This window comes from Hetaerina americana, unplaced genomic scaffold (assembly GCF_022747635.1).
Source record: "Hetaerina americana unplaced genomic scaffold, ioHetAmer1.1.p SCAF_13, whole genome shotgun sequence".
NCBI classification, from domain to species: Eukaryota; Metazoa; Arthropoda; class Insecta; order Odonata; family Calopterygidae; genus Hetaerina; species Hetaerina americana.
Genome location: NW_027286403.1, coordinates 6,499,392 through 6,523,168, shown reverse-complemented (window position 1 = coordinate 6,523,168; position 23,777 = coordinate 6,499,392). Strand labels below are relative to the sequence as shown.

General features: G+C 37.6%; 1 protein-coding gene across 1 annotated transcript in view; it reads right to left on the bottom strand.

Annotated features, from left to right (window-relative positions):
- LOC139686125 (von Willebrand factor D and EGF domain-containing protein-like) overlaps nt 1-12,154 on the bottom strand; it is a 52,160-nt gene extending 40,006 nt beyond the window's left edge. The window contains exon 1 of the mRNA XM_071583309.1: nt 12,039-12,154. Within this exon, the coding sequence (XP_071439410.1) occupies nt 12,039-12,154 (116 nt within the window). The remainder of the gene's footprint in view (nt 1-12,038) is intronic.
- Nucleotides 12,155-23,777: the final 11,623 nt, after the last annotated feature.

Below are 23,777 nucleotides of genomic sequence, written 5' to 3'. Positions count from 1 at the left end.
AATGTAATTATATATCAGGTGGAGATTCTGCTTCTTCCGCTTCCAACTTCAGGAAGTAATTAACATGAATGAAAAATTTTTCAGCGGAGCAAGACACTGGATTCGGAAAGCATTTTAGGGCAATGGAAGGAGGTCGCCTAACTTGGGAATTCACTATATCTTGGCGAATTTTTTCGCTCAAGCAAATTTAATGGCTGTCCGGTTCCCTACAAGAGGAATGACATTTTTTCTTTTGTCCAAACGGCATCCAAAAAGGTGGTGTGCCGACTTTCCGTCTTCAAAAAGCGAAATTTAAAAAGTGATTTCATTCAAAACCTGCATTTGTTTGCTTTTACTATCAATAATTGATCAAAGGGCAAGGAGAAAAAGCTTCAATTCCATCGCCGCTCATGAAATCAAGTGAAACACAGGATAATTCATACAAATAAAAGCAAAAGCAAATGGTGACAAGATAAAAACATCACGTGCAACGATAAGTCTATAAATGATCTATTGGCATGGATAAAAGTTTATTCTTCAGTATCAAGAAATAATCAATTAATTTAATTGACAGCTGCTCAGGTCACTACATTACTATTAGAAAGAAAGGAACATTGTTTTATGATTGTTTATGGTTTATTCTTTCGTTTGCACGGCAAGCTATTATTATAATTTGACGGGGAACTCTAAAAACTTGATATTTTCATTCGTTTTTAAGAGATAGTGAATACATTGAATAAAATTGAAACTGAGGTAAAACATTTATTCACTTTTCAACGTATTTTGTTTCAAAATCACACTATTTCAAATGTTCGTTCAATCCTTTCATTAAGTGAGAAATAACAGCGTTTTAATTTTTCTCACCAAATTTTTGTTTCGTATTTTTTGCCGGTGGCGTGAATAGCAACAAATAGTGAATCCCACTGTATCCTTACGGCAGAAAAAACCTGGAGTGGGACCGCTGATCATGAATTGACGTGAGGGCTTATGGTTATTGATTGAGTAAGTACAATTCTTTTAATTTCGAGTAAAAGATGTACCAATAATGTGTTTCCTCGAACTACCACGAATTGATGGAGGCGGGCAGTGAGATTCGTATTTGCCAACTGGAATCCTGAGAAAATTCGCGTTATGGATAGCAATAGAGATGGCTGGCAAAAAAAGATTCACGCTCGTGCTCCCGGTTGCTGTTCCTTTGCTTCCTGTATTTTTTGACGTTGATGATGAGAGCATTGACTGTTTCTGCGAAGACTCGATATCCCTTACTTGAAATTTGAATTAAAACATTTGGTAATAGTTAACAAGCTCAGTTATTTTATATGCCATCATATTGTCAAAATTATGCATAAAATATTTTCATTTGACCATACTCCCCCACTAGCATTCGATAAGTTCTCAAGTGCTCCGCATTCTGGGAGTCTATTCTTCACTTGAATAACTGAAATACATTTCAGCAAGAAACCAATTCCTTAAAAATTCTTTAAGTTATTGTAAAACCACGATAAGGCAAATCATAAGAGTTAACGGCTATCGGTTGATTGCCATGAACGTATTTGCACAGATTCGCGTTCGCCTGCTTTTCGTTAAATTACTTGCTCCGGATGCATTCCTGTCAATTTTCAGCTTATTTAAAAAGCAGCAGGCAAAGCTCATTTCGATAGTAAATTATTATTTTCCTTCCGGGATGGCGACTTCGTATATTTCACGGTGTGTGATTGTTTTGGGAATACATTTCTAAATTTTGTGGAACATGATTTTTAATGAGAAGGAGAAGATGTCCGTTATAGCTTGTTAGTGGAGAGGAAGAGAGGGGAGAGGGACTGGGGAAGGAGGGGGTGAATACACGGTGCATTTACTCACGCGGTTAGCCATGAAACGTCCAGTTCTCCGTAACGTTGCGGAACCCTAAATATGGGTCGTTTATTTTTAGTTTTAATAACCATGATCCTGCTAAGAAGACATTCTTAATAATTCAAAAAGTAAATCCCGTCCTTCACGTTAACACTTAACAAAAATACACATTAGCTGAAGTTCTGAGATTTTTACATCTCAAGAGTCCCTTCTAATATAAATGTTTTAATAATGTTGATTTACATTATAATGGAAGTATTTTCTGCCGGATAATGAAGCTCGGAGCGAAAAAAATCTCGCAGCGAGCACTTTAGAGACGCTAAGAAGCTTCACCTGAAGAGTCTTGCATGCCATTCATTCATGTCTCCAAAGAATACCACCGATGAACGTAGGTCAAATTAGAGAATTGACTAAAAACTAATTACTCTTCCAATATCATCGTTCCTGGCAAGAAGGAGTACTCTCTCCAGAAGAACTTAAGATTGTTTTTACATGGCAATATTAAAGAAATTGCGAACGAGTTGCGATATGACCTTAATTATCAACATACATGTACCTCCATAACGTCCTGTAAGAGGGGACTGTTAATGTAATAACGTATTATCTAAGATACAATAGTATTATATACTATATGTATTAGGTAAAACCAAATTTTAAAAACAAAGATTTTGGATGTTTCTTCCCCAAGGCAATCCTTTTGAGCGGAAAACAAAATATTTTCAAACCTAATATTCTCATGAGAACTGAACTGGTATCTAAGGTGGCCAATCGGTCATCAAAGTTTTATACGGTGTGTTTATCCCCTGCTTAGCTCCAACATTAATAGTATTACTAACTTTATTCACTCTAAAATGCCCATAACTAAAGCCAGCCAAACAACGTACTCTCATGTACTCCACAAACAATCCTTCATTTTTCTCTCATTTCATTCACCCATGGTGGATGCACCAAGAGCTATACATGAGAAAGGGAATAATGATACAAGGGAGTGTATTGGACATCCAGAACTAATAAGGTAGCGGTAGAATTAATTTAGAGTTAATTTCCGTAGCATTGAAAGCTAGAATCATATAGCACAACCGCTTTGGAAGGAAATATTCCATTATTACAGGTATATTTCCATGGCATTAGTCCTGAGTCTACATTATAGGCTCGATCGGAAACGAAAAGGTGAGATTGGGAGAATTACTTTAATATAAATGTAAAATCTTCCGCTCTGGTTTCAGTTAACTCCAATACAGCGCAAGGTGATTTTGTCTAGTTTAATTAACTCAGGTCGAGTCAGAAATAACATTATAAATGTTCACTTTAACAGTGAAATTTTTAATGAATTAAACTCCTCTGCCTTAAAAATTCTCGATATCACGAATACATTAATCCATCTGATGAATTATACATATATGATACACGCGCACTCAAATTGCATTAGTCAATGCAAAATTCTAATTCAGGCAAAATTCCCATTCAATTTTCCTGCTGAATGGTAGCAACAAGTTTTATAAAAGTCTATGGGCATTCTCGGGCAATTAATCTTCCGGTGCAGATTGAAAAACTGCTATTTTGTCGGATTCTAGCCAACGCCCACGGCGGCTGGGGTGAAATAGGTTACCTTCAATTCGTTTTCCTATTTCTCTGCTTCCTCAGCGCCAAGGTTGGGAATACAATACGGTACGACATAATTTCGGCTACAGGAAAAGGACAAAATTATGTTGCGCAATATTTTCTAGGTTACGACACGAAAGTAGGAAATAGAAATTTTCATACGTTATTCGTTCCATTTTTGCACCAAATCTCCATCGTAGCTCAACCTGTGCGCCAACCTATGATTTGGGCAGTGCATCGATTTGCGAGTATATCTTCGCGTCTCCCCATCCACTTTGCCCTGTGGGAAAGGTAGCCCACGTCGAAAAGGGGAAGGCGTGAGATGAACACCCACCTTTTTCCTGGTCTGTGCCTTTATGAATCATCTGTTTCCCTCCCCCGTAAAAGAGAAGCTAGAGAATCCTTCAACCATTCGAAATACAACATGTATGGCAAACGAAAACAACACTAACATTAAATGGCAAACTTTTAACATTAATTTTATTTTATAATTCATTTCATTGACAGAGATGAGGAGGGGCGCAAAAGGGGGAAAGATTTGTCTCCAAGAAATGGAGGTATTAAAGGGAAGTCTGATAAGTAATTTAAATAATACGTTTTCTCTTCCAGCACGGTATGGAAAATGATTTGTAAGAACGGTATGAAATCTATAAGTAAGGTAGTAAAGTTTTTGACGACATTAAAAACAAACAATATCGTAGGGTTACCCTTGTTTGCTACCGCAAACCTAACTAACATTACCTATCCCCATGGGATATGACAAAAATAGCCAGCAGCGACCAAATCAGCCGGTTTTATAAAAATCAAAAAAAGAGTATTAATTTCTTCGGGGGCTAATTCTCATTCTAATCTACGGAAGAATACGACGTCATAAGAGTACAAAACAAGTACGAGAATCTGTCTATGCTCTCAATGCGTGTAGTTCCTTCTACTGGCTAAAAGACGGGAATAGTTGGCATCGATTTTTTAAGAACCCGCATATGACTTCACAGACACCCTTACACTGTGTCCTTTTTGAATTACGTGTTCGTGAACTTAATGCGTCTTCTCCTACTCTTTCAGCTCACGCTGGTGTCACGGGACGTCACGGAAAGCATTTGACCCCACCGATTACGTGAAGTACCGTGCGTGTGCCACCCAAGTTGGTCAACCACCATTAGGCCGTGGAACTGAAAGATACGGACAGGGATCCAAAGACATTGTCGAACGGTTTCAGCCGGGTTCGCTGGATTTTAGACCATTTCCCTCTGAATTTAGTGCAATACTTGTCATCGCCACCACCGTTATCTAACAACTAGATTATGGACGGTCCCTGACAGCTATCACATACATGTATTACATACCGTGTGTAATCTAAGACCTTGCCACCCATATATTATTTCCTACTTTTGTTCTTTATAAAAAAATAGCTGTGCTTTTCTGTTCTCTTGTTACGCTAATTAAAGTGGTGAGCACACACAGTTGGATTCGTTCAGAGTGCGGCACTTCAGATCACGGCAAATAAACGACACTTTCTGCATGTAGTTCTTCCACACAGGCTTGCCTTGATATATTTTAGAAAAATTTGGTTCCGAGTGTCTCCAAGGTAAGCATAGCGACATTTCTCTAAGGAACAAATTATTCATAAGTCATGCACTGTTAGTGTACCAGGGTCACAAACGACTCTGTATAAAATACTCGTGTGACAAAGAAACTTCGTTCTGAGTAATGGGAAATACCTCAAATTAATTACAGCTGTCGTCGCCTGTTCTCCAGTCTTAACGGTCTAGTGACGGGAGATATGGGATCCGTTAAATTCTAATGTTCGATGTGAAATTTAATCGTGAGTCCTTGAAATGGTATCCGAAGCGGTTATCCAATTGAGGAAATACGGTGTATTTAAGTACCTTTTACAGGGGCGACCTAGATCAACTCCGTGTTGAATTGAGTTCTTGAAACGAAAGAAGTGCTCGGGAAGTGATCACATGGTGCGGAATCATCTCTGCCTTTAAAATGACTAATGGTTACATATATTCCCTCGAACTTGATGTCAACTATGCAATTGAAAATAGGACTAAGTTTTTAAACCTCTAGGTACTACGTGAAAGTATTTCTTTGCATTCATGGAGTCTCAACACTCCGTTAGTAATTATTTATGATATATGATTACTGATTTTCACACCACATAATTATTTCCCATAAAAACAAATTTTTATGAATTAATAATCTCAACTAATATTCCGGGCCATAATTAAATACTCCTGGTATGTTATATACATATGCTAGAAATTTTACTGAAGTGATATGTTGAAACTTACGATTCCTTGTTATCTGTCATTTTACTTTAACTATTGGTAGCCGTTTTTGCGTCTGCTGGTAATTAATGTATCTAAATATCCCTTGATTATATATCTTAATACAATAAATAATCCTCATCTTACTGCTATCCTCACTGTAGACAGTGAAATTTACTTGATCTCAGAGCTTTTCATGATCAGCAATGGTGAACCATGTACATATTGCTTAAAAACACAATGCTCCTTTCAACACCCATTGGCCATCTTCAGGTATAAAACTGATGACGACGTTTGATGATGACCACTAGTCGTACACCTGATGATGATCTCTGAGCGTTGAAATGCGTACCGTGTGTTAAAGTAACAAAGAAGTGGATAATACCGTCTGTCTTCTTGATTATTTCATAATAGGTATACCGTTTTCCACCTAATACCAGGCGTGTCTGAATAACTCAGAGCCTTTGATGCTTGAAAATCTTCTATAATGCGCAAAATGAAGTTAAGATTCAGCATACTATTTTCAATATTTTCCTAATTCAGTCTTTCAAATTCAATCATTCTAAAAGTATGTGTCATAGAAATCTTGCATAAGATGGTGAGCTCCATACTGATTTAAAGTGTAGAAAAATAACCGTACATGAACGTGTTAGGCAAGGTATCGTAACAATCAAGCATTCTTTCGGTCGAGAGGTTTGAAGGCTAACGGTTATCATTCATGCATGAGCTTTAACGTATCAGATTTTACGGAGCTAATCCGAAGTGCATGTTTATTTAGGGAGGAAATGCAAATACCCTTCTTTTCTTTGACGTCCAGGAGCGCGTTTCTTAATAAGCGTGTTCGCAAGAATCTGGTGGAGCTTGAAAACATCCGACCGCCTAGACTCCAAACACTTTCTTCGTTTAGACGGAGCGTTAGAGGCGAGAATTCACTAATTAAGAAAGAATTCTTCGTAAATTCTATGGATTTAATCTTATGACTACCCTACTTGCTATATATGTTTGCACTCAATTTAGGTGACTCAGAAAATGTAAGAGTATCTAATCATTTATAAAAATAGTAATTGACGGGTAAGATTCTTCATTTTTCTATAAAATGCACACCCAGCATTCCATATATTCAACATAAAAACCCTGAATCAGTCATTAAAATATCTGATTTTAAAATAAATAATCAGGGTTTTCATTTTGGTGAAAATAGATGAACGGGAAATACTCTAGAGTAGATAGCAAATGAAATATTTATAAATGGAATTAGAAAAAATTCAATCAAAAAATAATAGTTTATGTTAAATCATAGAGCAGTTTACCCTTGAGAAACAAAACTGCAATCTTAAACAGTTAGGCTCTTCCAACACATTGAACATATTATTCAGGAAATTTTCTAAATATGGCAACTTCAAGTGTTTATGTAGTTTCTTCAAAATGTTTCATAATGTAAAGGAAAGGGGATATAAAGGGTAATTAAAGGTAAATAACTCGAGCATTGATTTAATTTGAGGGCAAGTTTAAACTTGAAAGATACCAGAACGAAGTAAATGGATAAAGAACGGATTGAAAATGAAGTAAATTTCAATTTCAATCCACTAAGTTATTGTCTTATTTTCACTCATATGATGTAAGGGCTACTGCTATTTTTTTGACCCTTTCAGAGGTGGGTAAGTTTCGGAGTACCTATCCACCTTAGTGGATAGGTACTCCGAAATGTTGGGAAAAACCCACAATTTCGGAGTACCTATCCACTAAGACGCACTATTTCCGCATGTCCGAAATTACCTCTGGGGTTATCATTCTTTTCGTATAAGTTAAGGAAAATGATGGAAGGCCACATTATTGACAACTCTGAAGCAACAGAAATTGGCAGTAGGAGGTTCGTCCGTGACGACGGTATTGTTAATAGGGTAGTAACTCCCATCTGCGGTGAGTCGAGACTTTTGGGGTTATCCGATCGTTCAAGGAACACCAAGTGGGAACCTTAAAAAATGGCATTTCATTTAGGACCCTACGTACGTAACTAGTGGCATTGGGGAGATGCCAAAGTTTGTTGAACATCTTTTCACCGGAAAAATAAATCGAGTGTTCTGAAATCTGTCTTAAATATTAGGCCACATTCGAGGTTGCACATTTGCCACGAAAGGTGTACAAGGATATCATATCCACATATGGTTTTATTTCAACTATCTAAATGAAAAATTGTTATGCACTATTTGTTTCATGATAAGTTTATTTCATTTCTTGAATATTTTCCTTCAAGGATGGATGGGCGAAGGCGATCTGGTCATCGAGACGATCTATAAAGGTGCTGGAAGAAAATCTCAGCATTTTTTTTTCGTTAAATCTTTATCTAAAAAAAACGCAAGGCATCGAAAGAAATTGAGCGTTGATGATATCATAAAATCAAGCATATACACTTGCACTGTACTGCAGCGGTGGAAGGCGGGTCAGTCTGGGCGGCAGTCGTTGAGGACTTTGGGATGAGAGTTTGCACGAACCTTGCCATGAAGTGTCCTATTTTTATTTTTATTCACTAAAAGAAGTAAGCGATGAAAAAAGTTTGGAGGTCACTTATCTCAGTGACCCCCAAATCACTATCGGGAAACTTGAAACAAGTTTCACAAAAATGCACAAAAATTTTCTGTTCTGGGTTTACGGGGGAACAACTTCAGCCGAGTTAATCTCCAGGATAAAAGTGGATAAAACATGTTATAATATGAATATATTATTACTTATTCAATCATTAATTTCAAAGTAATAATGTTTTCGTATTAAAATATATTCCTTGCATTTTAATTTTGAAGGTAAAAAATGTGCACCTGCAAATCCAGATCGATTGAAAAAAACATTAGATGCACTTGTTAAGACATGCTACAATTTCATTGATTTATGACTGTTCCCAATCATATCAATGGATGCAATTGTTGACGGACATTTAAAAGTACCGGTATATATTAATGTACTAAATTTGATTTGGGGGAACATATGGAACTGCAATTGTTTTCGCGGCAGTCGTGTTTCCAAAATATAGCGTCATGGCATCATCAAATATTTTTTTGGCCACAACATAAAGTCCGTTTCGGAGGTCGAACCGAAAATACGGTGCCGCAGGTTTAAAATGGCAATAATGGCTTACGAAACCGATGCCAATTTTTATCACTTTAAGAGAGTGATTCAATTCTGATACATAAGTATGGGTAGCTATTGCGTAAGGCATAACTTAACTCACAGTCAACTACGAAGGGACAGAAAATAAAAGTTTCCAGGCTAAAACGAAAGGGAAGGTATGAGGCACGGCGGGGTCTTTATGATTTCATGGAGGGATATTCCCTCTGTCCCTCCCGCTCGCTTTACAGTCACGCTTTCTCCATGGTGTAGACCCGTACCTGGACTCCTTTTCCCCTTCTCCGACCGTCCCTCCTTCACGCCTTTACACTGCAAATTGCCTCCGAGGCAACCTTCTCAATTTTTTTTCCCGGACATACTCGATTGAAACGTCCGCCTCCGCCGTCCTCCACACCCAACAAAGCACTCCTCCCTCCTCCGGTCACTTCACTCCCCATCTCTCTCCTCCCCTCATGAATTCTCACACGCTCACACCCTCCCTCCCAAACGACCCCTCTCTCCCCCTCCCGACAGCTTCCCACACACCCACTCAACTTCCTCTTCGGCCTTCTTCCGATTTACCTTTCTCGAGTCCCTTCCTCTTTCGAGGGAAATTCCCTCCAAGCCGTCTACTCACTCTCCCCCGTCGGTGCGATTAGACCCGAGGCCCGCCCGCCTCCCCGACAGCATTTTCCTCAAATTACCTCTCTCTCTTTCCTTCCGTCCCCCCCTCATTCCCGGCCCCCCTTAAAACCAGAGTGAACTCCCACCCTCCCCTCTCCGCCACTCCCACGGTCCATTTGATTTCCATTCCTTACCCGCTTTCCCGCTCGGTTTTATTTTTTTTGTCGCGGTGTTCGTAAGGCATAGCATTTTCTGCGATCTAAATCCCCTAATCTCTCCCAATATGCTCCTCATCGATAACCGTGTGTGAACATTTGTTTCGCTTTCGACTTCTCGGTTGGAATTCGCTTTTCAAAACAGGATTTATGCCCACCAATTATACTACCCAATTCCTTAGCGGATTGTGAGCGGAAAAAATGTCACTGGCACCGAGTATCGCCTGGAACTCGAGACTTTCATCGGAGAGTTACATTATGACGTGGGCCGATTGTGAGTTTAACTTGGTAAAAATGCACCTTACTGGCATCCGAATCCCAGAAAATCTATTTTTTCGGACACTTCGAATGATTGGAAAATTCATGTGATACTCTGTCCGAATTTAGGGTGTAATATTTGTGCTAGTGCAATGCATCCCCGCAATATACTGTAAAATAAATCTGTACCCTCATAGAAATAAAAAAAGACATTCTGCTTAAGAAAGAAATAAGCCAGAGTTCCGAATCGTGGAGGAAGAGTTTAATTCAAATTTGTCATCATCAAAACGCGATACGCTTAGCTGGAAGCGGTCTCATTTCAGTCTATTGCAAAAGTTAAAAGGGTCAACCAAATTTTCGAGCAGTATAATACCACTGCATGTGAGTTTGGTATACAATAAGGCTCAGCAAAGGAATCCTATTTCACTAAAAAGTTATTGTTTTTCAAAAGTTTTAATATTTATTTTCACCAAAAATCTTTTCTGAAAATGTTTCTGGAAACCTCCCAATAAACAATGCGTACGTATTTATTGAACCAGAGGTAGGTTTCATGTATTCCGAACAATTTAAATGGTACCGATTCCACTTACACATCCATAGAACGATGGCACAAGCAATTACATTATTCGGTGGTCTGGAACAGTGATGTACTAGCGCATGCAATACTAATGTCTTTTGTATCCGAACTCGAAAATATTTTTTCGGATACGTGACATTTATCGCATATATGATTTCTCGTTGTCCAGATCAATGACAATTCATCCAAAAATACAGAATAGTTATTTCTCTCCTTATCTCACTTTTGTACCTCTACTCACCATTGAGTGATTCATTTCCGTTCTATTCATATAATATAAGTCTGTTGACTATTGATGAAACGGTGGCTTTAATGAATGAGGTTATTTTATACTGCAGAGATTAAAACTTTTTCCTAATATGGCAATAATGACATTGAAATGAACCCGTATTTAAGGGGAAGCGATTTTTATGAGTAAAATTAACTTAAAAAATTACTATGAACATTTTATTTCAATCACATAATAATTACTTCTTTCACTCATTTAAGCAGTGCTAAGTGTCCCTTTATTTATTATTCATTTCCCTATTCTCCATGTTTCAATAATTTCTCAAGGACCTATGGAAATGAATAGACGTATCAATACTGAGGAGGAAGTAAGGAATAGTTCGCTAGAAGCATAGCCATACCATAATGCACCAACATTCATCGGAGACCGGGCCACAGAGAAAGTGGCGCGCTAGAGTTTTTTCAATTGATCTCGAAATGAAAACAACTAAATTTTTCGAGGCAAAACACTTGGGTTGAAAATAATTCCAATTTTAACTCACTCTCACTGAAGTTATTATTCAGCCGCAAGAAAAGCACGAACATAATGCAGTGAGGTTCCACAAGATAAGACCTCTGGAACTGAATGCAGATTTTACGGAAAACAATCCGACAATTATTTTATTGTACAATTTAACTAGTTGTCTAAAACTCCCATCCAAATTACATGCTCTCAGATTTTATTGAAAAGCTTAGAATTGCTCCTCAATGTTTTTTTTACATCAGGAAATGAGATCATGCTGAGCCCTGGGGATCATCACTTCCACACCTGCAGGATCTAAGGGAAAAATGAAACTAGCAGGAAAATCAAGGTCTGCAAAAAGGAATATGGTGCACATCTAGAATTCTATTCCCCTACTGAAAGTATACATGGTTCGCCAAAATCGGCAACCCACATAAGGAATAAAAACACAAAGTTCACTCCCCTTTTCGTTCGGTTTCATTCTCTGTGAGATATACGTGACAACCGTTGTTCTCCACTTCCAATATTAATGAGTGACCGTGCGAAGGCAAGCTTCGCGACTTTTGAACAAAATTAAAGAAATGAACAATGTCTCCCTGGTACACTGCGGAAACTAGACGAACACTCCATCGCTGCGGGTTGCGGAAAACATTAAAAAAAACGATCATTTTTCGACTCCCGTAAAATAAAATTGAACACTTCCCGAGACGGATATGCACGAGTCGCGTAAAGCCCTCGCGGCACCTGGCGAGTGGTCCGCCGCCGAATCACTGAGGCATCGGAACGAGGACGGCGTGTGGCAGGTGAACACAGTTGTGTGGGCGACTCACGTGGCTTGCGCGGGTGGCGGTGGAGGCCTCAGGGTCTGGGCGGGGGCCGGTGGCTGCTTCTGGCCGAGCACCATGGTAAGGACGACGAGCGAGATGACGCAGCGCCCCACGGTCATTTTGGACGAATGAGGCGACAACAGTGGCGCACACGAGAGGAGCTGCGAGGGCAAGAGCGTTCAGTCCTCGGAGGAGGCGGTGAGTGGTGCTCGCGGCAGTGGCGGTGACTGTTAAATGGTCCAAGAGCGCGGCGGAGGGCAGCAGTCGGGGGCGGGGAGGGGAGATAGAGAGAGGGGTAGGGTTTGGGAGGGTTGGGCCACGGCGGAGAGGGAAAGTCTTTTTGATCTTGGGACTTCCACCGCTTGCGGCCGCGGAACAATAGTACTCCGGTAATTGCCTCTATATTAATCGAGAGATGCTTTCTCGGAAATGTTACGACTTCGCACATCAGGTGCAATTTCGAGTGAAATTTTTGAAGATGCATGCCTGCTGCGAGCCACTGGTGAGCTCACTCGAGTGGCTCCTTCCTGTTGGGCCTTCCTCTCTGCGTCGTTTCAATCGTTAAAGATGTAGATCGCCATTCGGAACCCGCGCACTCATTAAACGGAATATGATTACTTTCACCGAATGCTAATGGATTACGGAAAAAATTCCTAAAAATAATAGGCCGAGCGCGATGAGGAAAATGAGCATTTTCATAGGACTATTCTTCATGAAAGAATTTCCGTTATGACTCATATTGGCAAAGGTTCATGCCAGAAGATATTTACGAGTACACCGTACACTTTTCTCTTTTGATTTCTTTTAATTCATTCATTATCAGTAGTTACCACCTCAATATACTTTTCCGCTCAACAACAAGGCTCAGGATATTTTGCAACAGTAAAAAAACAACTAATTGAGACTTTTACAATAAAATACCCAGGGACGTAAATTTGTTCAAATTCATATGAGATTGACAGCTAATGACTTAGAGTAAATGAGTAAGAGTGGAAAAACCAGACGGTGATATTATCTCGCTGCGAAGGGAAGTACCTAGGGAGTCCATAGTTATACATCTCATTCAACACAACTTGGCGTGAACCGCAAGTACGTACATTACCTACCAAAAAATCTTCAGGAGCGAACGAATGTATAATGAAGCCGTCCACAATGCGCTGGAATACGGAAATTTTGGACAAATGATGGTAGTCCAGTAAAATGCTATCCAACCTTAGCTCAAGATGGAACTAAAATACTAATAGATTATTCCCATAGAGTCTCAATTCCTTTTTTTCAATAAGTAATTTGCACGGTGGATTGCTACCGATTATTCCAAAGTTTTTTGAAGCAATCAGAAAATGGTCTGGATACCGATAGCATGACGCCAAGATTGAGTTCCTGAAGCAAAATACTTCGCGAAATGACGCAAGTGATTTTAGATTACGCACCGGGGGAACAATGATTTTCATCGTGTTGGCCAGCGACGTGAGCGGTACCAGATTTTCCTCTTTCCTTAGGCGTCCTTCGAAATTTTCGCCCTCACAACTACTATGCAAGTACTCCTAATTTAACTTCAAAATTGATTGATGATCAAAATATACGAAAATTCTCTATGAAAATAAAATGCCATTAAGGTTAAACCTGTAAATATTTCCATCTAAGGTGTCCTGTAAACGGGTAAATAATATGTTAACGGGAGCAAAGTGATGAACTCCATCGTCCATAATTAGTCGGTCTGATCCCGATGAACTTCCTTAGTCACATTTGTGGCTGCAAATGTGACTACAGTGTTTATGTCTTTTTCCTCATAATTTCTGAGCAAAGATCAAGTTTCCTCCCTTTACGGTTTTACTTAAATCATCTAAATCATCCTACGTTGTTCACGGCAAAACTGTGCAATCAAAACCGTAGTTATTGACTTCAAAACACACAAACACATAAGACGAAACAAACGGATGTCTTCCGAATCCATATTAACTGAACATGGTCATATTTTTCCCTATATTAAATTAATTGCCCTTTGAGAATGTCGTTTATTTTAATTTAAAAAATAGGCAAACTCATGCAAAATAGTCTCTTTCTTCCTAAAAGCGTTTTATACGTTCCACCTTTGGATTTTTAACGGAATGCTATCTAGGCCATGCGACTATGAAAGAATTATTTAAGACCAAATTTTTCACCAAGGTGTCGATGTCAAAATGGAATTCTTTGTATTTGGTTTCTAATCCATCATATATATTTTTGATTTTATTCTAATTTAGCCTCCGAATCGAAAAGAAATGGTTACCACATTGACCCCAAGAGCGCAGTTTAATGTTTTTTATTTTACTTCATACATTTTTCTTCGGCCGAAAACAGTTTTAGCACGTTAATACCATGATCAGCATTACTTTGGGTATGAAGTTATGGCTTGTATCACATTGGTAGCAATTTCTAAATCTACCTACGGCCTTCATCTGTACTTCTTTCTCTCCGTGGTAACTTCCTCAGTAAACATTCGAGCCTCGAATGTGTTCAATTAATTTTCCTTCCCCAGCCAATGTCTTCCATTGGCTTCCCTCTTTAGTCACGCATCCAATGACTTCTCTTTCGAACGTCAATGACATTAGTCTCTCAGTCTCTCCAATTGATTTTTGTTATTTTTTTGAAGCACTACGTTTCTATCACTTCTAAGTTTGCATTTTCTTGCTGTTGACGTCGTCCATGTCTCAACGTCAAGGAAAAGTAAACTTCACTTTTAAGATTTCTAAACCATTTTCTAATATCGGATAGGGTTATTTGTTGTTTGTAACACTCTCTGCTTCACATTCGCTGTCCTATTTAATATCTCTAAGCTCTTTATTTCACTATTTGTGACATGGCATATTATTCCTTATAAAATTTTCCCTTCAAATTATCTTCCAAGATAGGATTCCGATTAGAAAGAATTTTTTAGCATAGAGTCATTTAATATTTCTTCTCTGTCTTTATATTTATTCATTTTCAAAATCGTAAAAGGTTCATTTAATTGCTATTATGTATCTATGAATGAATATTATCTATGTTGGTAGAGTTGGTTGGTAGTCCCTCTCCAAAATATCTAATGACTGCAAATCTTTTCTTCCATTACGTTATCCTATAACGATGATTCCCTTCATCTAATTATTCATTGGCGATTATTACTAAACTCCATTTTACTGCTGATATACAAATGCCCAGTTATTTGATCTAGTTTAAAAAATCAAGGCAAATTCTGCAAAATGAGCAGAGTAGAAGTGAAACTTTTTATGAGAGGCCATCAAATGAATGGTAGTAACATTATTAGATGATCACAATCATTGAAATGATAATTTTTCCCGAGGTTTTGTATCCGGGCGTCATTTGGTTGGTTCGCAAGTTTAATATTCGCAGACGTTGAATTTATGAGCAGCGATATTTTGTGAAATGATCAGGTATTTAACACAATTTTAACTTCAATTTAAATATCCATTTAAATTGAAAAAATATTATCAAATTCAGTAGTTATGTTCTTTTAACTAATGTGCCGATTCGGTATTTTTTCTTATTATGATTTATCTTCGGCATTTTCAAGCACCGTTTTAATAACTTTATTACCGCTACTGCATTAACCGATAATCTTTGATGAACTCTTCCGGTGTAAATGACCGTTATATCATAAGGAGAAATATGAGTATACCATGAGAAACTATGTAGTCCGCCTCGTCGATGGCCAATGGCAATTAATATTGATCCTCATTACGTGCAAACAAACCAAAAGATGACGTCAAAAATAATGATAACTTTCCAATATATTTAGCGTAAACGAGCATATCGGAAAACTCTCAGTAAAAATGACGAACATTTCTGACAGTAATCGCAATTATATTTTCCGGCAATTTATCATTGAATGTAACGCATAAGTTGAAACAAATGTGACGATAATATCCATCGTATTGGTTATTGCAGGTGACCTGATACGCCTTGCTGGGCACCTTTGCGGTGGTTTTCGTGTTATTACATGGATACAGATAAATAATTATATTAGTCTATTATACAAACCGATTTAGAAAATGACAAAAGTCTTCATTTTGAGGAACGGGTGGATTGCCATAGGAATGTAGTGAAGGGCAGAGCCCATTTTCGGAACCAAAAATTTTCTCTCAATGAATTTTACACTTTCCTTCAACCATGGCGGTTCCTGTTTGCTGACGTTCTTTGGCGGCTTCAATTGAGAATGCATAACGCTTTCCAAGCAAATGCTTTCGCTTTATTTATAAATGAGCGCACCGTAAAAAGCCAAAAACGTTAAAATGGAAATAAACAAATATTTCAAATATCATTGCAATATTTAGCTTTTTATTCAATCTACATACCTCTTTAATGAGCGAAATTATTGCTAAAATTGCTCCTAAGTTTTAGAATAATTGCGTTTTCGTAGTGACAAGTAACCAAAAATACTTTGACCTCTATTTATTAAGGCTTAATATACTATTTACAATACAACGTACATGAGACTTATTATTTGCAATTAAATTCACATTAACTAGTTCTGTTTACGAGGAGGGGTGCCACAGAGGCATCGAGGTCAAGCCTGACGGGATAGCCATCTCGTGGGGTAAGTTAATTGCGACTCCTGGTCCTCTCGGGCTCCCAGTTTAAATACAGTTTTGGGGCTCGAAAGGGTACATTGTCATTTCTAAAAGTAGGGGGTTCTGGCGCATGAGGCAGCCTGCAAGTACAATTATTCTCCGTGTCGTTAACCCGCATATTCCATACAAAAGCGTTATATTAGGCCTGAGGTCATCATTAGTTGGAAGTTTTATATCGTCATAAGACAATGATTGACCGACAAAAACAGTATTTATAAACGAGAGCTATATGAATTACCCAGCGGTAATTTAGGCTATGAATCCAGTACAATTTTTACTATCGCACGCATTTTGTGTTCAAACTGCGTTCAGTTTTCCATAGGGATTGCAACAGGGAATTACATTATTTCGTGCCACATTAGGCACAAAACCAACACATAAAATAATTTTAAAATAAGTACTTACTCCTAGACCAGGAAATAGTTTTCCTATTATGAATATTAACTTTAAGCCTATCCTCAGAATAATTTCATATCTAACAACAACACTTATGCTTCTGTTTACAATCAAGTTTTTCCAATCCTTTTTACTCTCTATGCGGGTTTTTTAATGTTCCAAGGTGAAAAATTAAATTGAAGTGTTGCTCTCAAGTATATTGCTTTTATTTTGTTAGATTCTTTGAAGACCATGCTGCTCTAAAATCGCTAACTTAGTAATACTGGGTGTAACCTCGACCATTTTTTAAATTTTTTAGTGAAGGTTTTAAAGTGTATTAATTAGAAATATAGCTCCCACCTTAACGTCATAACAACACCCCTCTACTTACAACACGAATCGGTATGGACGTGATACCGATAGTGAGTGATATGTGAATAAAACCATGAAAATTAAAATAAGCCAACAAATTAATTTTATAAAAAACAGGTTCAAGCAATTTATTCCCTTATATTTGTAATTCAAAATACGTGGTGACGAAACATACGTATTTCTATGTATGTATATATATATATATATATATATATATATATATATATATATATATAGGAAATATTTTTACTCTCGTGATCTGCTTGATTCCGCCTTCCCCACCTCTCCTGTGTTCGTCCTTTATGTGTGTTCCTATCCCTTTTCCTTATATCTGTTCCTATATAAAATGAGTATATATATATATATATATATATATATAGATATATATATATATATATATATATATATATATATATATATATACACACACATACGCAATGGTCTTATGGCCCACCTTCATGACAGAAAGTGTTATTGGGAACACGGGAAATTGGGGGAAACTACCGCATGGCAAAAAACTCAAGAACAGGGTAACAACGAAGCACACGAGGAAAAAGTAAGGGGAATGTGGTCGAGGAACTCTAACGTGGCAGCCCCACCTTCCAGAGTGTAAATCAGTGCGGTCACATTAAGAAAAGAGAAAACCAATACATAGTGGTGCAGAGCAAGCGGGGACCACTTTCAGTTGCAAGGAGTAGAAAAATGCTGCCAAAAGGTGAAATCAGTTTTAAGTCCAGATGATTGTGTTTAAATTGCGTTTTATGGTTGAAGAATGTCAAATAATACGTTTACATTACGATTGTCACATGAAATGGTCTATATATCTTCAATAATTAAACAAATCAAAAGATATGGTTGTCATGTATGTATTTAATTTATGATAAAATACATTTTATTCCATTTGTATATTGTATTGAGGAAATGGCAACGACGCACGACCAAAAGGAAACTGGAATAATTGTTTTATACAATTGAAATTGAAGTTAAAATGCAATGATTATTTCGTGAATCGGCAAATTTTCATATTTTAAGAGCGTCACGAAGCTGAGTTACAAGTATTACTGAGGTACTTGTATTAGGTTTTCTGCGGCTTTAGTGATACGCAAGATCCAAAATGCATTTGGATTTTTCAGAAACTGGCCCTTAAGTTCATAAACAGCTTTTGAAGTTTTGAAATGTACAATGGAATAATGAATCTTGTTCATAGCAGGCCTTAAATTGAAACAAAGACATGGTGGCGTTAGTTTATCCACGCTTGAAAGGTAATATACTAGAAAAATCGTTGTGAAAAGTGACCATCGTACTCCTATTTTTCTGAAATTCGAAGTATTTTCGATCTTTATGCAATTTCCCGAACCCTTATTATTTGATAAACTTTCGAAAAGCTCCAGGTCCCCCAGGAACTCAATAGAAATAAAAATAAAGGAAGGCAAAAGACTAAAGGGGAGGCTCGTGACTGCAGCCATGGGGAAGGGAGAGAAGCTACGCTTCACAAGTGTTGGAAGCCTTAAAAAGTTGCAGCATCGTGTTTGTCATCAGGGAGCAGGCATTGACGATAAGGCGTGGAGAGCCAGCGTTGGGTGAGAAACTTAAAGTATTGCTTTTAATTTATGAACGGTCGGCAATAATATCATAAACTCTAAAATTTCACTTGTAAAACATATCAGGAGGTGCAGTAGTATGTACGAGACAAGTTAGAAAATTGTATTGAAGTTTAAGATATCAATAATACAAATCTACATTAAATAATTCAACTAATAATTTTCTTTGCAAAATCCCCTTCCGTTTAAAAATATGCCCGTGTCAGGCAAGGTCTCCGGTAAAATATCTATGTACAACCTTTTGTAGCTATTTCTTCCAATTATTCCTCATTTAACGAGATTGGTTGCACGTCAATTTTCATATCATCGTTAACATTTTATGAATTCAATAGAATACAAAAATATAGAATATGCATATAACAGAATAACATCAAAATAAAAATTACATCAGTTTTCAAGTTTTGCACAACCGTAGAATTTTCTTTATTTCATAGCCATTTAATCAATTAGTTTACCATATGGAAATGGTGAAATAATTATCCCAGCCAAGTGGAGCTGACCCTGAAATGTATCTTTCATTTTCGTATTGAACTTTTTAACATTCATACTTCTTCCTTTAAGAGCGCAATTATTGGCTACTATTCTATATCCTTCTGAAATAAATTGACCAGGCTTCTCGGAGGGTATGGTTACAGAATACCCACACACAATAACGTGACAGAGGAGTCAATCGATATCGATTCCAAAGTTATGGACTTACTTCCTGATAATTGAATTCGCGCAAGTTTTTAGCCTGCGGTGCTCAGAGCATGATAGGTTGACTATTTGCCGCAAGATGACTCTACCATCCGCTTTCGCCTGCGCCGTTCTGATGGGTAACGGAATGAATCACATGAATGGGGAGAGTGCCTGCCACTGCAAGCCCTCCTTCCCTCTGGAGAGAGTAGGAGCTTAGAGGCTTCGATTCGATCACTTTTCCCTCAATTTTGCAGATTAATTGCAGTCAAAGAGTGTAGGACGAGCCAATTGCTGCAACTCCACGAGGAAAATAATACATGATAGTAGAACAAACAAATGTACACAGCACCTCCAGCAATGCAGTTTCCATTCCCCATGGAATAATTTAATTGCAAGTGTAATCGATCATCATTCTGCAAACTACAGAGACAATAGGGAAGGGAGGAGACATGAGATCACCTGTGAGTGAGAAAGAGCGTCGAGGGTAGGAGGAAAATCCGAGAAAGTATGAGTGCATATGGCCAGGCTTTTAGAAGCTGAACTTCAATATCACACGAAGGATTACAATATTCTTTGGTCTGCGAATTTCTTTGAAGGAAGTGCTGGAGAGGTGAAACTAATTAGACGGTACTTGGCCTGTGGTTAAAGGCAATCTCACCCTTTCAGGGATGAAACTCTGCCTCGTTTGTTGATTGATAAGGCGTCTGGCTCATTAGTGCTCGTAATTTTAAAGCCGGAGGCTTGAATTTCGTAAACAAATCCAGCAGCATCGGTACCAGTTCCAGGTAATTCTTCCTAAGCCACACAAGTTAAAAACACACTATTGTATTGGGATGACCATATCCCTTTATTTAAGCTTTATATTTATTGAAAGTACCGAAAAACTTGCAATGATTTTCAGTGAATTTGGGTGTTTTGTAATAATAGCCCTACAAGATGAAGGGAAATAAGTTTATAAGGAGAGATTTCAAGCTGAGTAAAGGCTATTAACGCAATCATTGATTCCGTCCTGGTAAACGAGCGCCAGTATGTGAAATCGAGGTCGGATTTATTATCCACCGTGCCATCATTGAAAAGTTTACAGGATTATTTTTCTTGTATCTACGGCGTCGAGGAAATTATTGCTCGCTGTATTATAGTTGATGAAATAGCCAGCAAAGCCAATAATTGGAAGCAAATAAATCAATTTTTGTCCGCGACACTTCTTCTAGTTTATGGAGTAGCGGCAGAATTGAGTAATGATAAAAAAATACGACGCATTTACTGAGTAATGTATAGCTGATGTTATCGTAGAAATGGCGGTTTTTAATGATATACATTGTTACAATATGGTACGAAATAATTCAATATGGTACACAGAGAATTTATTTTTACAGGACTTGTTCAACTTCCGTTACGATTAAAATCGACGGAAATTCTGTCGTGGGTACTGTCTAAAACCTTGCCTCGCCCAGTATATTTAACTTTGTTTTACAGTAGCCTATAGGACTTAATTCTGAGGAGGAGCTCTCTTATGTCTCGCGCAGCAGCAATATCGAGCAGCACGACATTTTGCTATGAACATTATTTCCTCTGTGTATTCACATAAACTATTCAGCCATTTTATTTTCTGATTGAATGTACACACTGGATTACAATTACCTTGTTAAAAAAAATAATATCACTCACGCATTTCCTATTAATTTACCTAACAAAATTCATTGTTAGAGGTCTAGTTTTACATGTAACCTTTTATTTTATGTATAAATCTCTATGGCACGCTTTAAAAATATTTTCAAATTAATCCTTTCGAGCGGTTTTTCTCTATTTTGAATTTTCTCGTTTTTTACTGTTGAAATTGAAAATTTGCATGAAGAAATGTACAAATCTGTTTGTTACATTTGTAGAAATTTTCAGAGTTCCATTTTTTCGGGACGACCATGGATAAATACTATCTTCAATACCGTAACAAAGGGCATTCAAAGGTAGCCGCAATGGCTTGCCAATCTAAATTTTCGCGAAATAGTATGCCGGAGGGTATATTACCAAACTCTTTTCAAGCAAATACGTCGAAAGGTTTTCGAGTGAGGAGCGGAGGAAAACGGAGTAAGCAGATGTATTACGAACTAACATCAAAGGCGAGAGACTGTTCTAGGCTCCCACAACTTTTCCTCACTTACTAATGAATAAAGATGTCATGGACTCGTAAAAACTTTCGACAGCGAACTCAACCAAATTCATAACTTTTTACTAGATCGTTCCCTTAACTTCAAATGCGGCTTTCTTTAGACCACGAAATAATTTTGCTACTGCAAATATTACCACTACGAGTTACAAAAGGTTCTAGTAAAAATTTTCCTCCCTGAAATATTCTTAGTTTCCATGATTGCCTCTCCCAGGGAGTTGAGAAATGTACCACGGGCGGGCCTTCTATTTTCCGGGAGAATGCTCAGAACGCTGAATTGCCTAGACTTCTTAATTCTATAGAAATCCGAATGCGGGCACATTTTTAGGTCCCAATCCAAGTGATTTCTTTCAGTGTTGATTCAAAATGTGCGCAAGAGTTTCAAAGCGCACTAATCATCAATATTGCGGAAACTTTGGAGCCATAATGTTTCCGCTGTTTCCAGTGACAAGTATGAGACCTTTATTTCTAAGAATCTCTTTAGTTGCATCATTACATTTGACATTCTCCTCTCGCTGGACGCGTTAAGTAGACAATCGGTAGAAGCAGTAATGTCAAACTATTACTTACTTACTATGTAATGTAAGCTTGTTCTTTCGGTATGTGAAAAAAATGGATGAATGAGGGGTAATTGTGAGTTGGTTTGGGTTATCGGAAGATTAGATTAACATTACTGCGAAAACGTTTTACCTCCAATGTTGCACCACCGATAAATCCACTGCACAGGTAGGGTCAAAAATCGCTAGCGGCCATCTCCTTTAGATGTAAACATACCCGTACGTGCATTCCTACATACCAACCAACTTGAATGAAACCATTTGAGGACATTTGGTAGAATGTAAATACACCAATGAAAAAGGGAGGCAATGATGACGGGAAAGAAGCAGTAAAATATAATAGCCAAAATGAGTTACTTATAATTAATAATGCCTTTTTTTACAAAGGATGATGGTGTGTTTTTACCGGTGAGCCTTCACGAATTTGATTAATCCTTACAAAATTATTGGCGAGAAATAAAAATTGTACTTACAGGAATCGATAATGATGTTGATTTTTTGGTGAATTATCCACCTTACCTTCTACCCCACCTAACATTGAAAGTTATACTGGCATAAAAATTATATTAATTCAGCTGGAAAGAGCAGTCGCTGATATTTATGTTTAGCAGAGTTTCTCGAGATGTGCAGAGGGAGACAGTGTTGAGATTAACTCGGAGGAAAAGAAAGGAAAATTAGCTGCAGAGAACATTCCCTTGCCTCTAAAGGTGCCTCCTAGAATTGCCCAATTCTGTCTAGCAGTTGAATAAAAAGCTTTGGGCGGTCGTTAGATTCGCTTGGTATAACCCATCTCATATCACATTAAAAACTGGATAAAATTAGATAAGTGCAGAAAGAAAAACTTCCTTAAATATCCTTGGATCACTCTGCCGTCAGTATTCAGTAGAATGAGCACTGGTAATTTGAAACATTATTAAGAGATCAATCATAAAAAGAATAAAATATGGAGTCCTGGTTGAAGAATGAATTAATTTCGAAATTATGTAATATAAAATAGACAAAAAACATTGTTTCTTGATATTTAAAAAAAAAATAATTTCGAAAATTTTGGAAATCAAGCCGTGGAGAAGCCGCGATTCTCGTGAAAATCTGAATAAATCATGTGTGCTGGCAAAGAAGAGGAGATCATGCGCACCACCAGCCATTAGCTATTAGTATCAGCTATCAGTTATCAGTATTACTATCAGTATTGGCTATTTAGCTCTAAAATGGTAAATAAAGATAACAGTGAAGAAAATGGATATATATTTGATACTAGGGCAATGCCCCTTTAGGTCACTTTGGTCTTAGATTATTTTTCCTGTGGAAAATGTTATTTCCAAAATCAAAGAAAACTTCTTGTTCAAGGAACTTGCTAATCTGCCCTCGTCATGCATACCGGATTG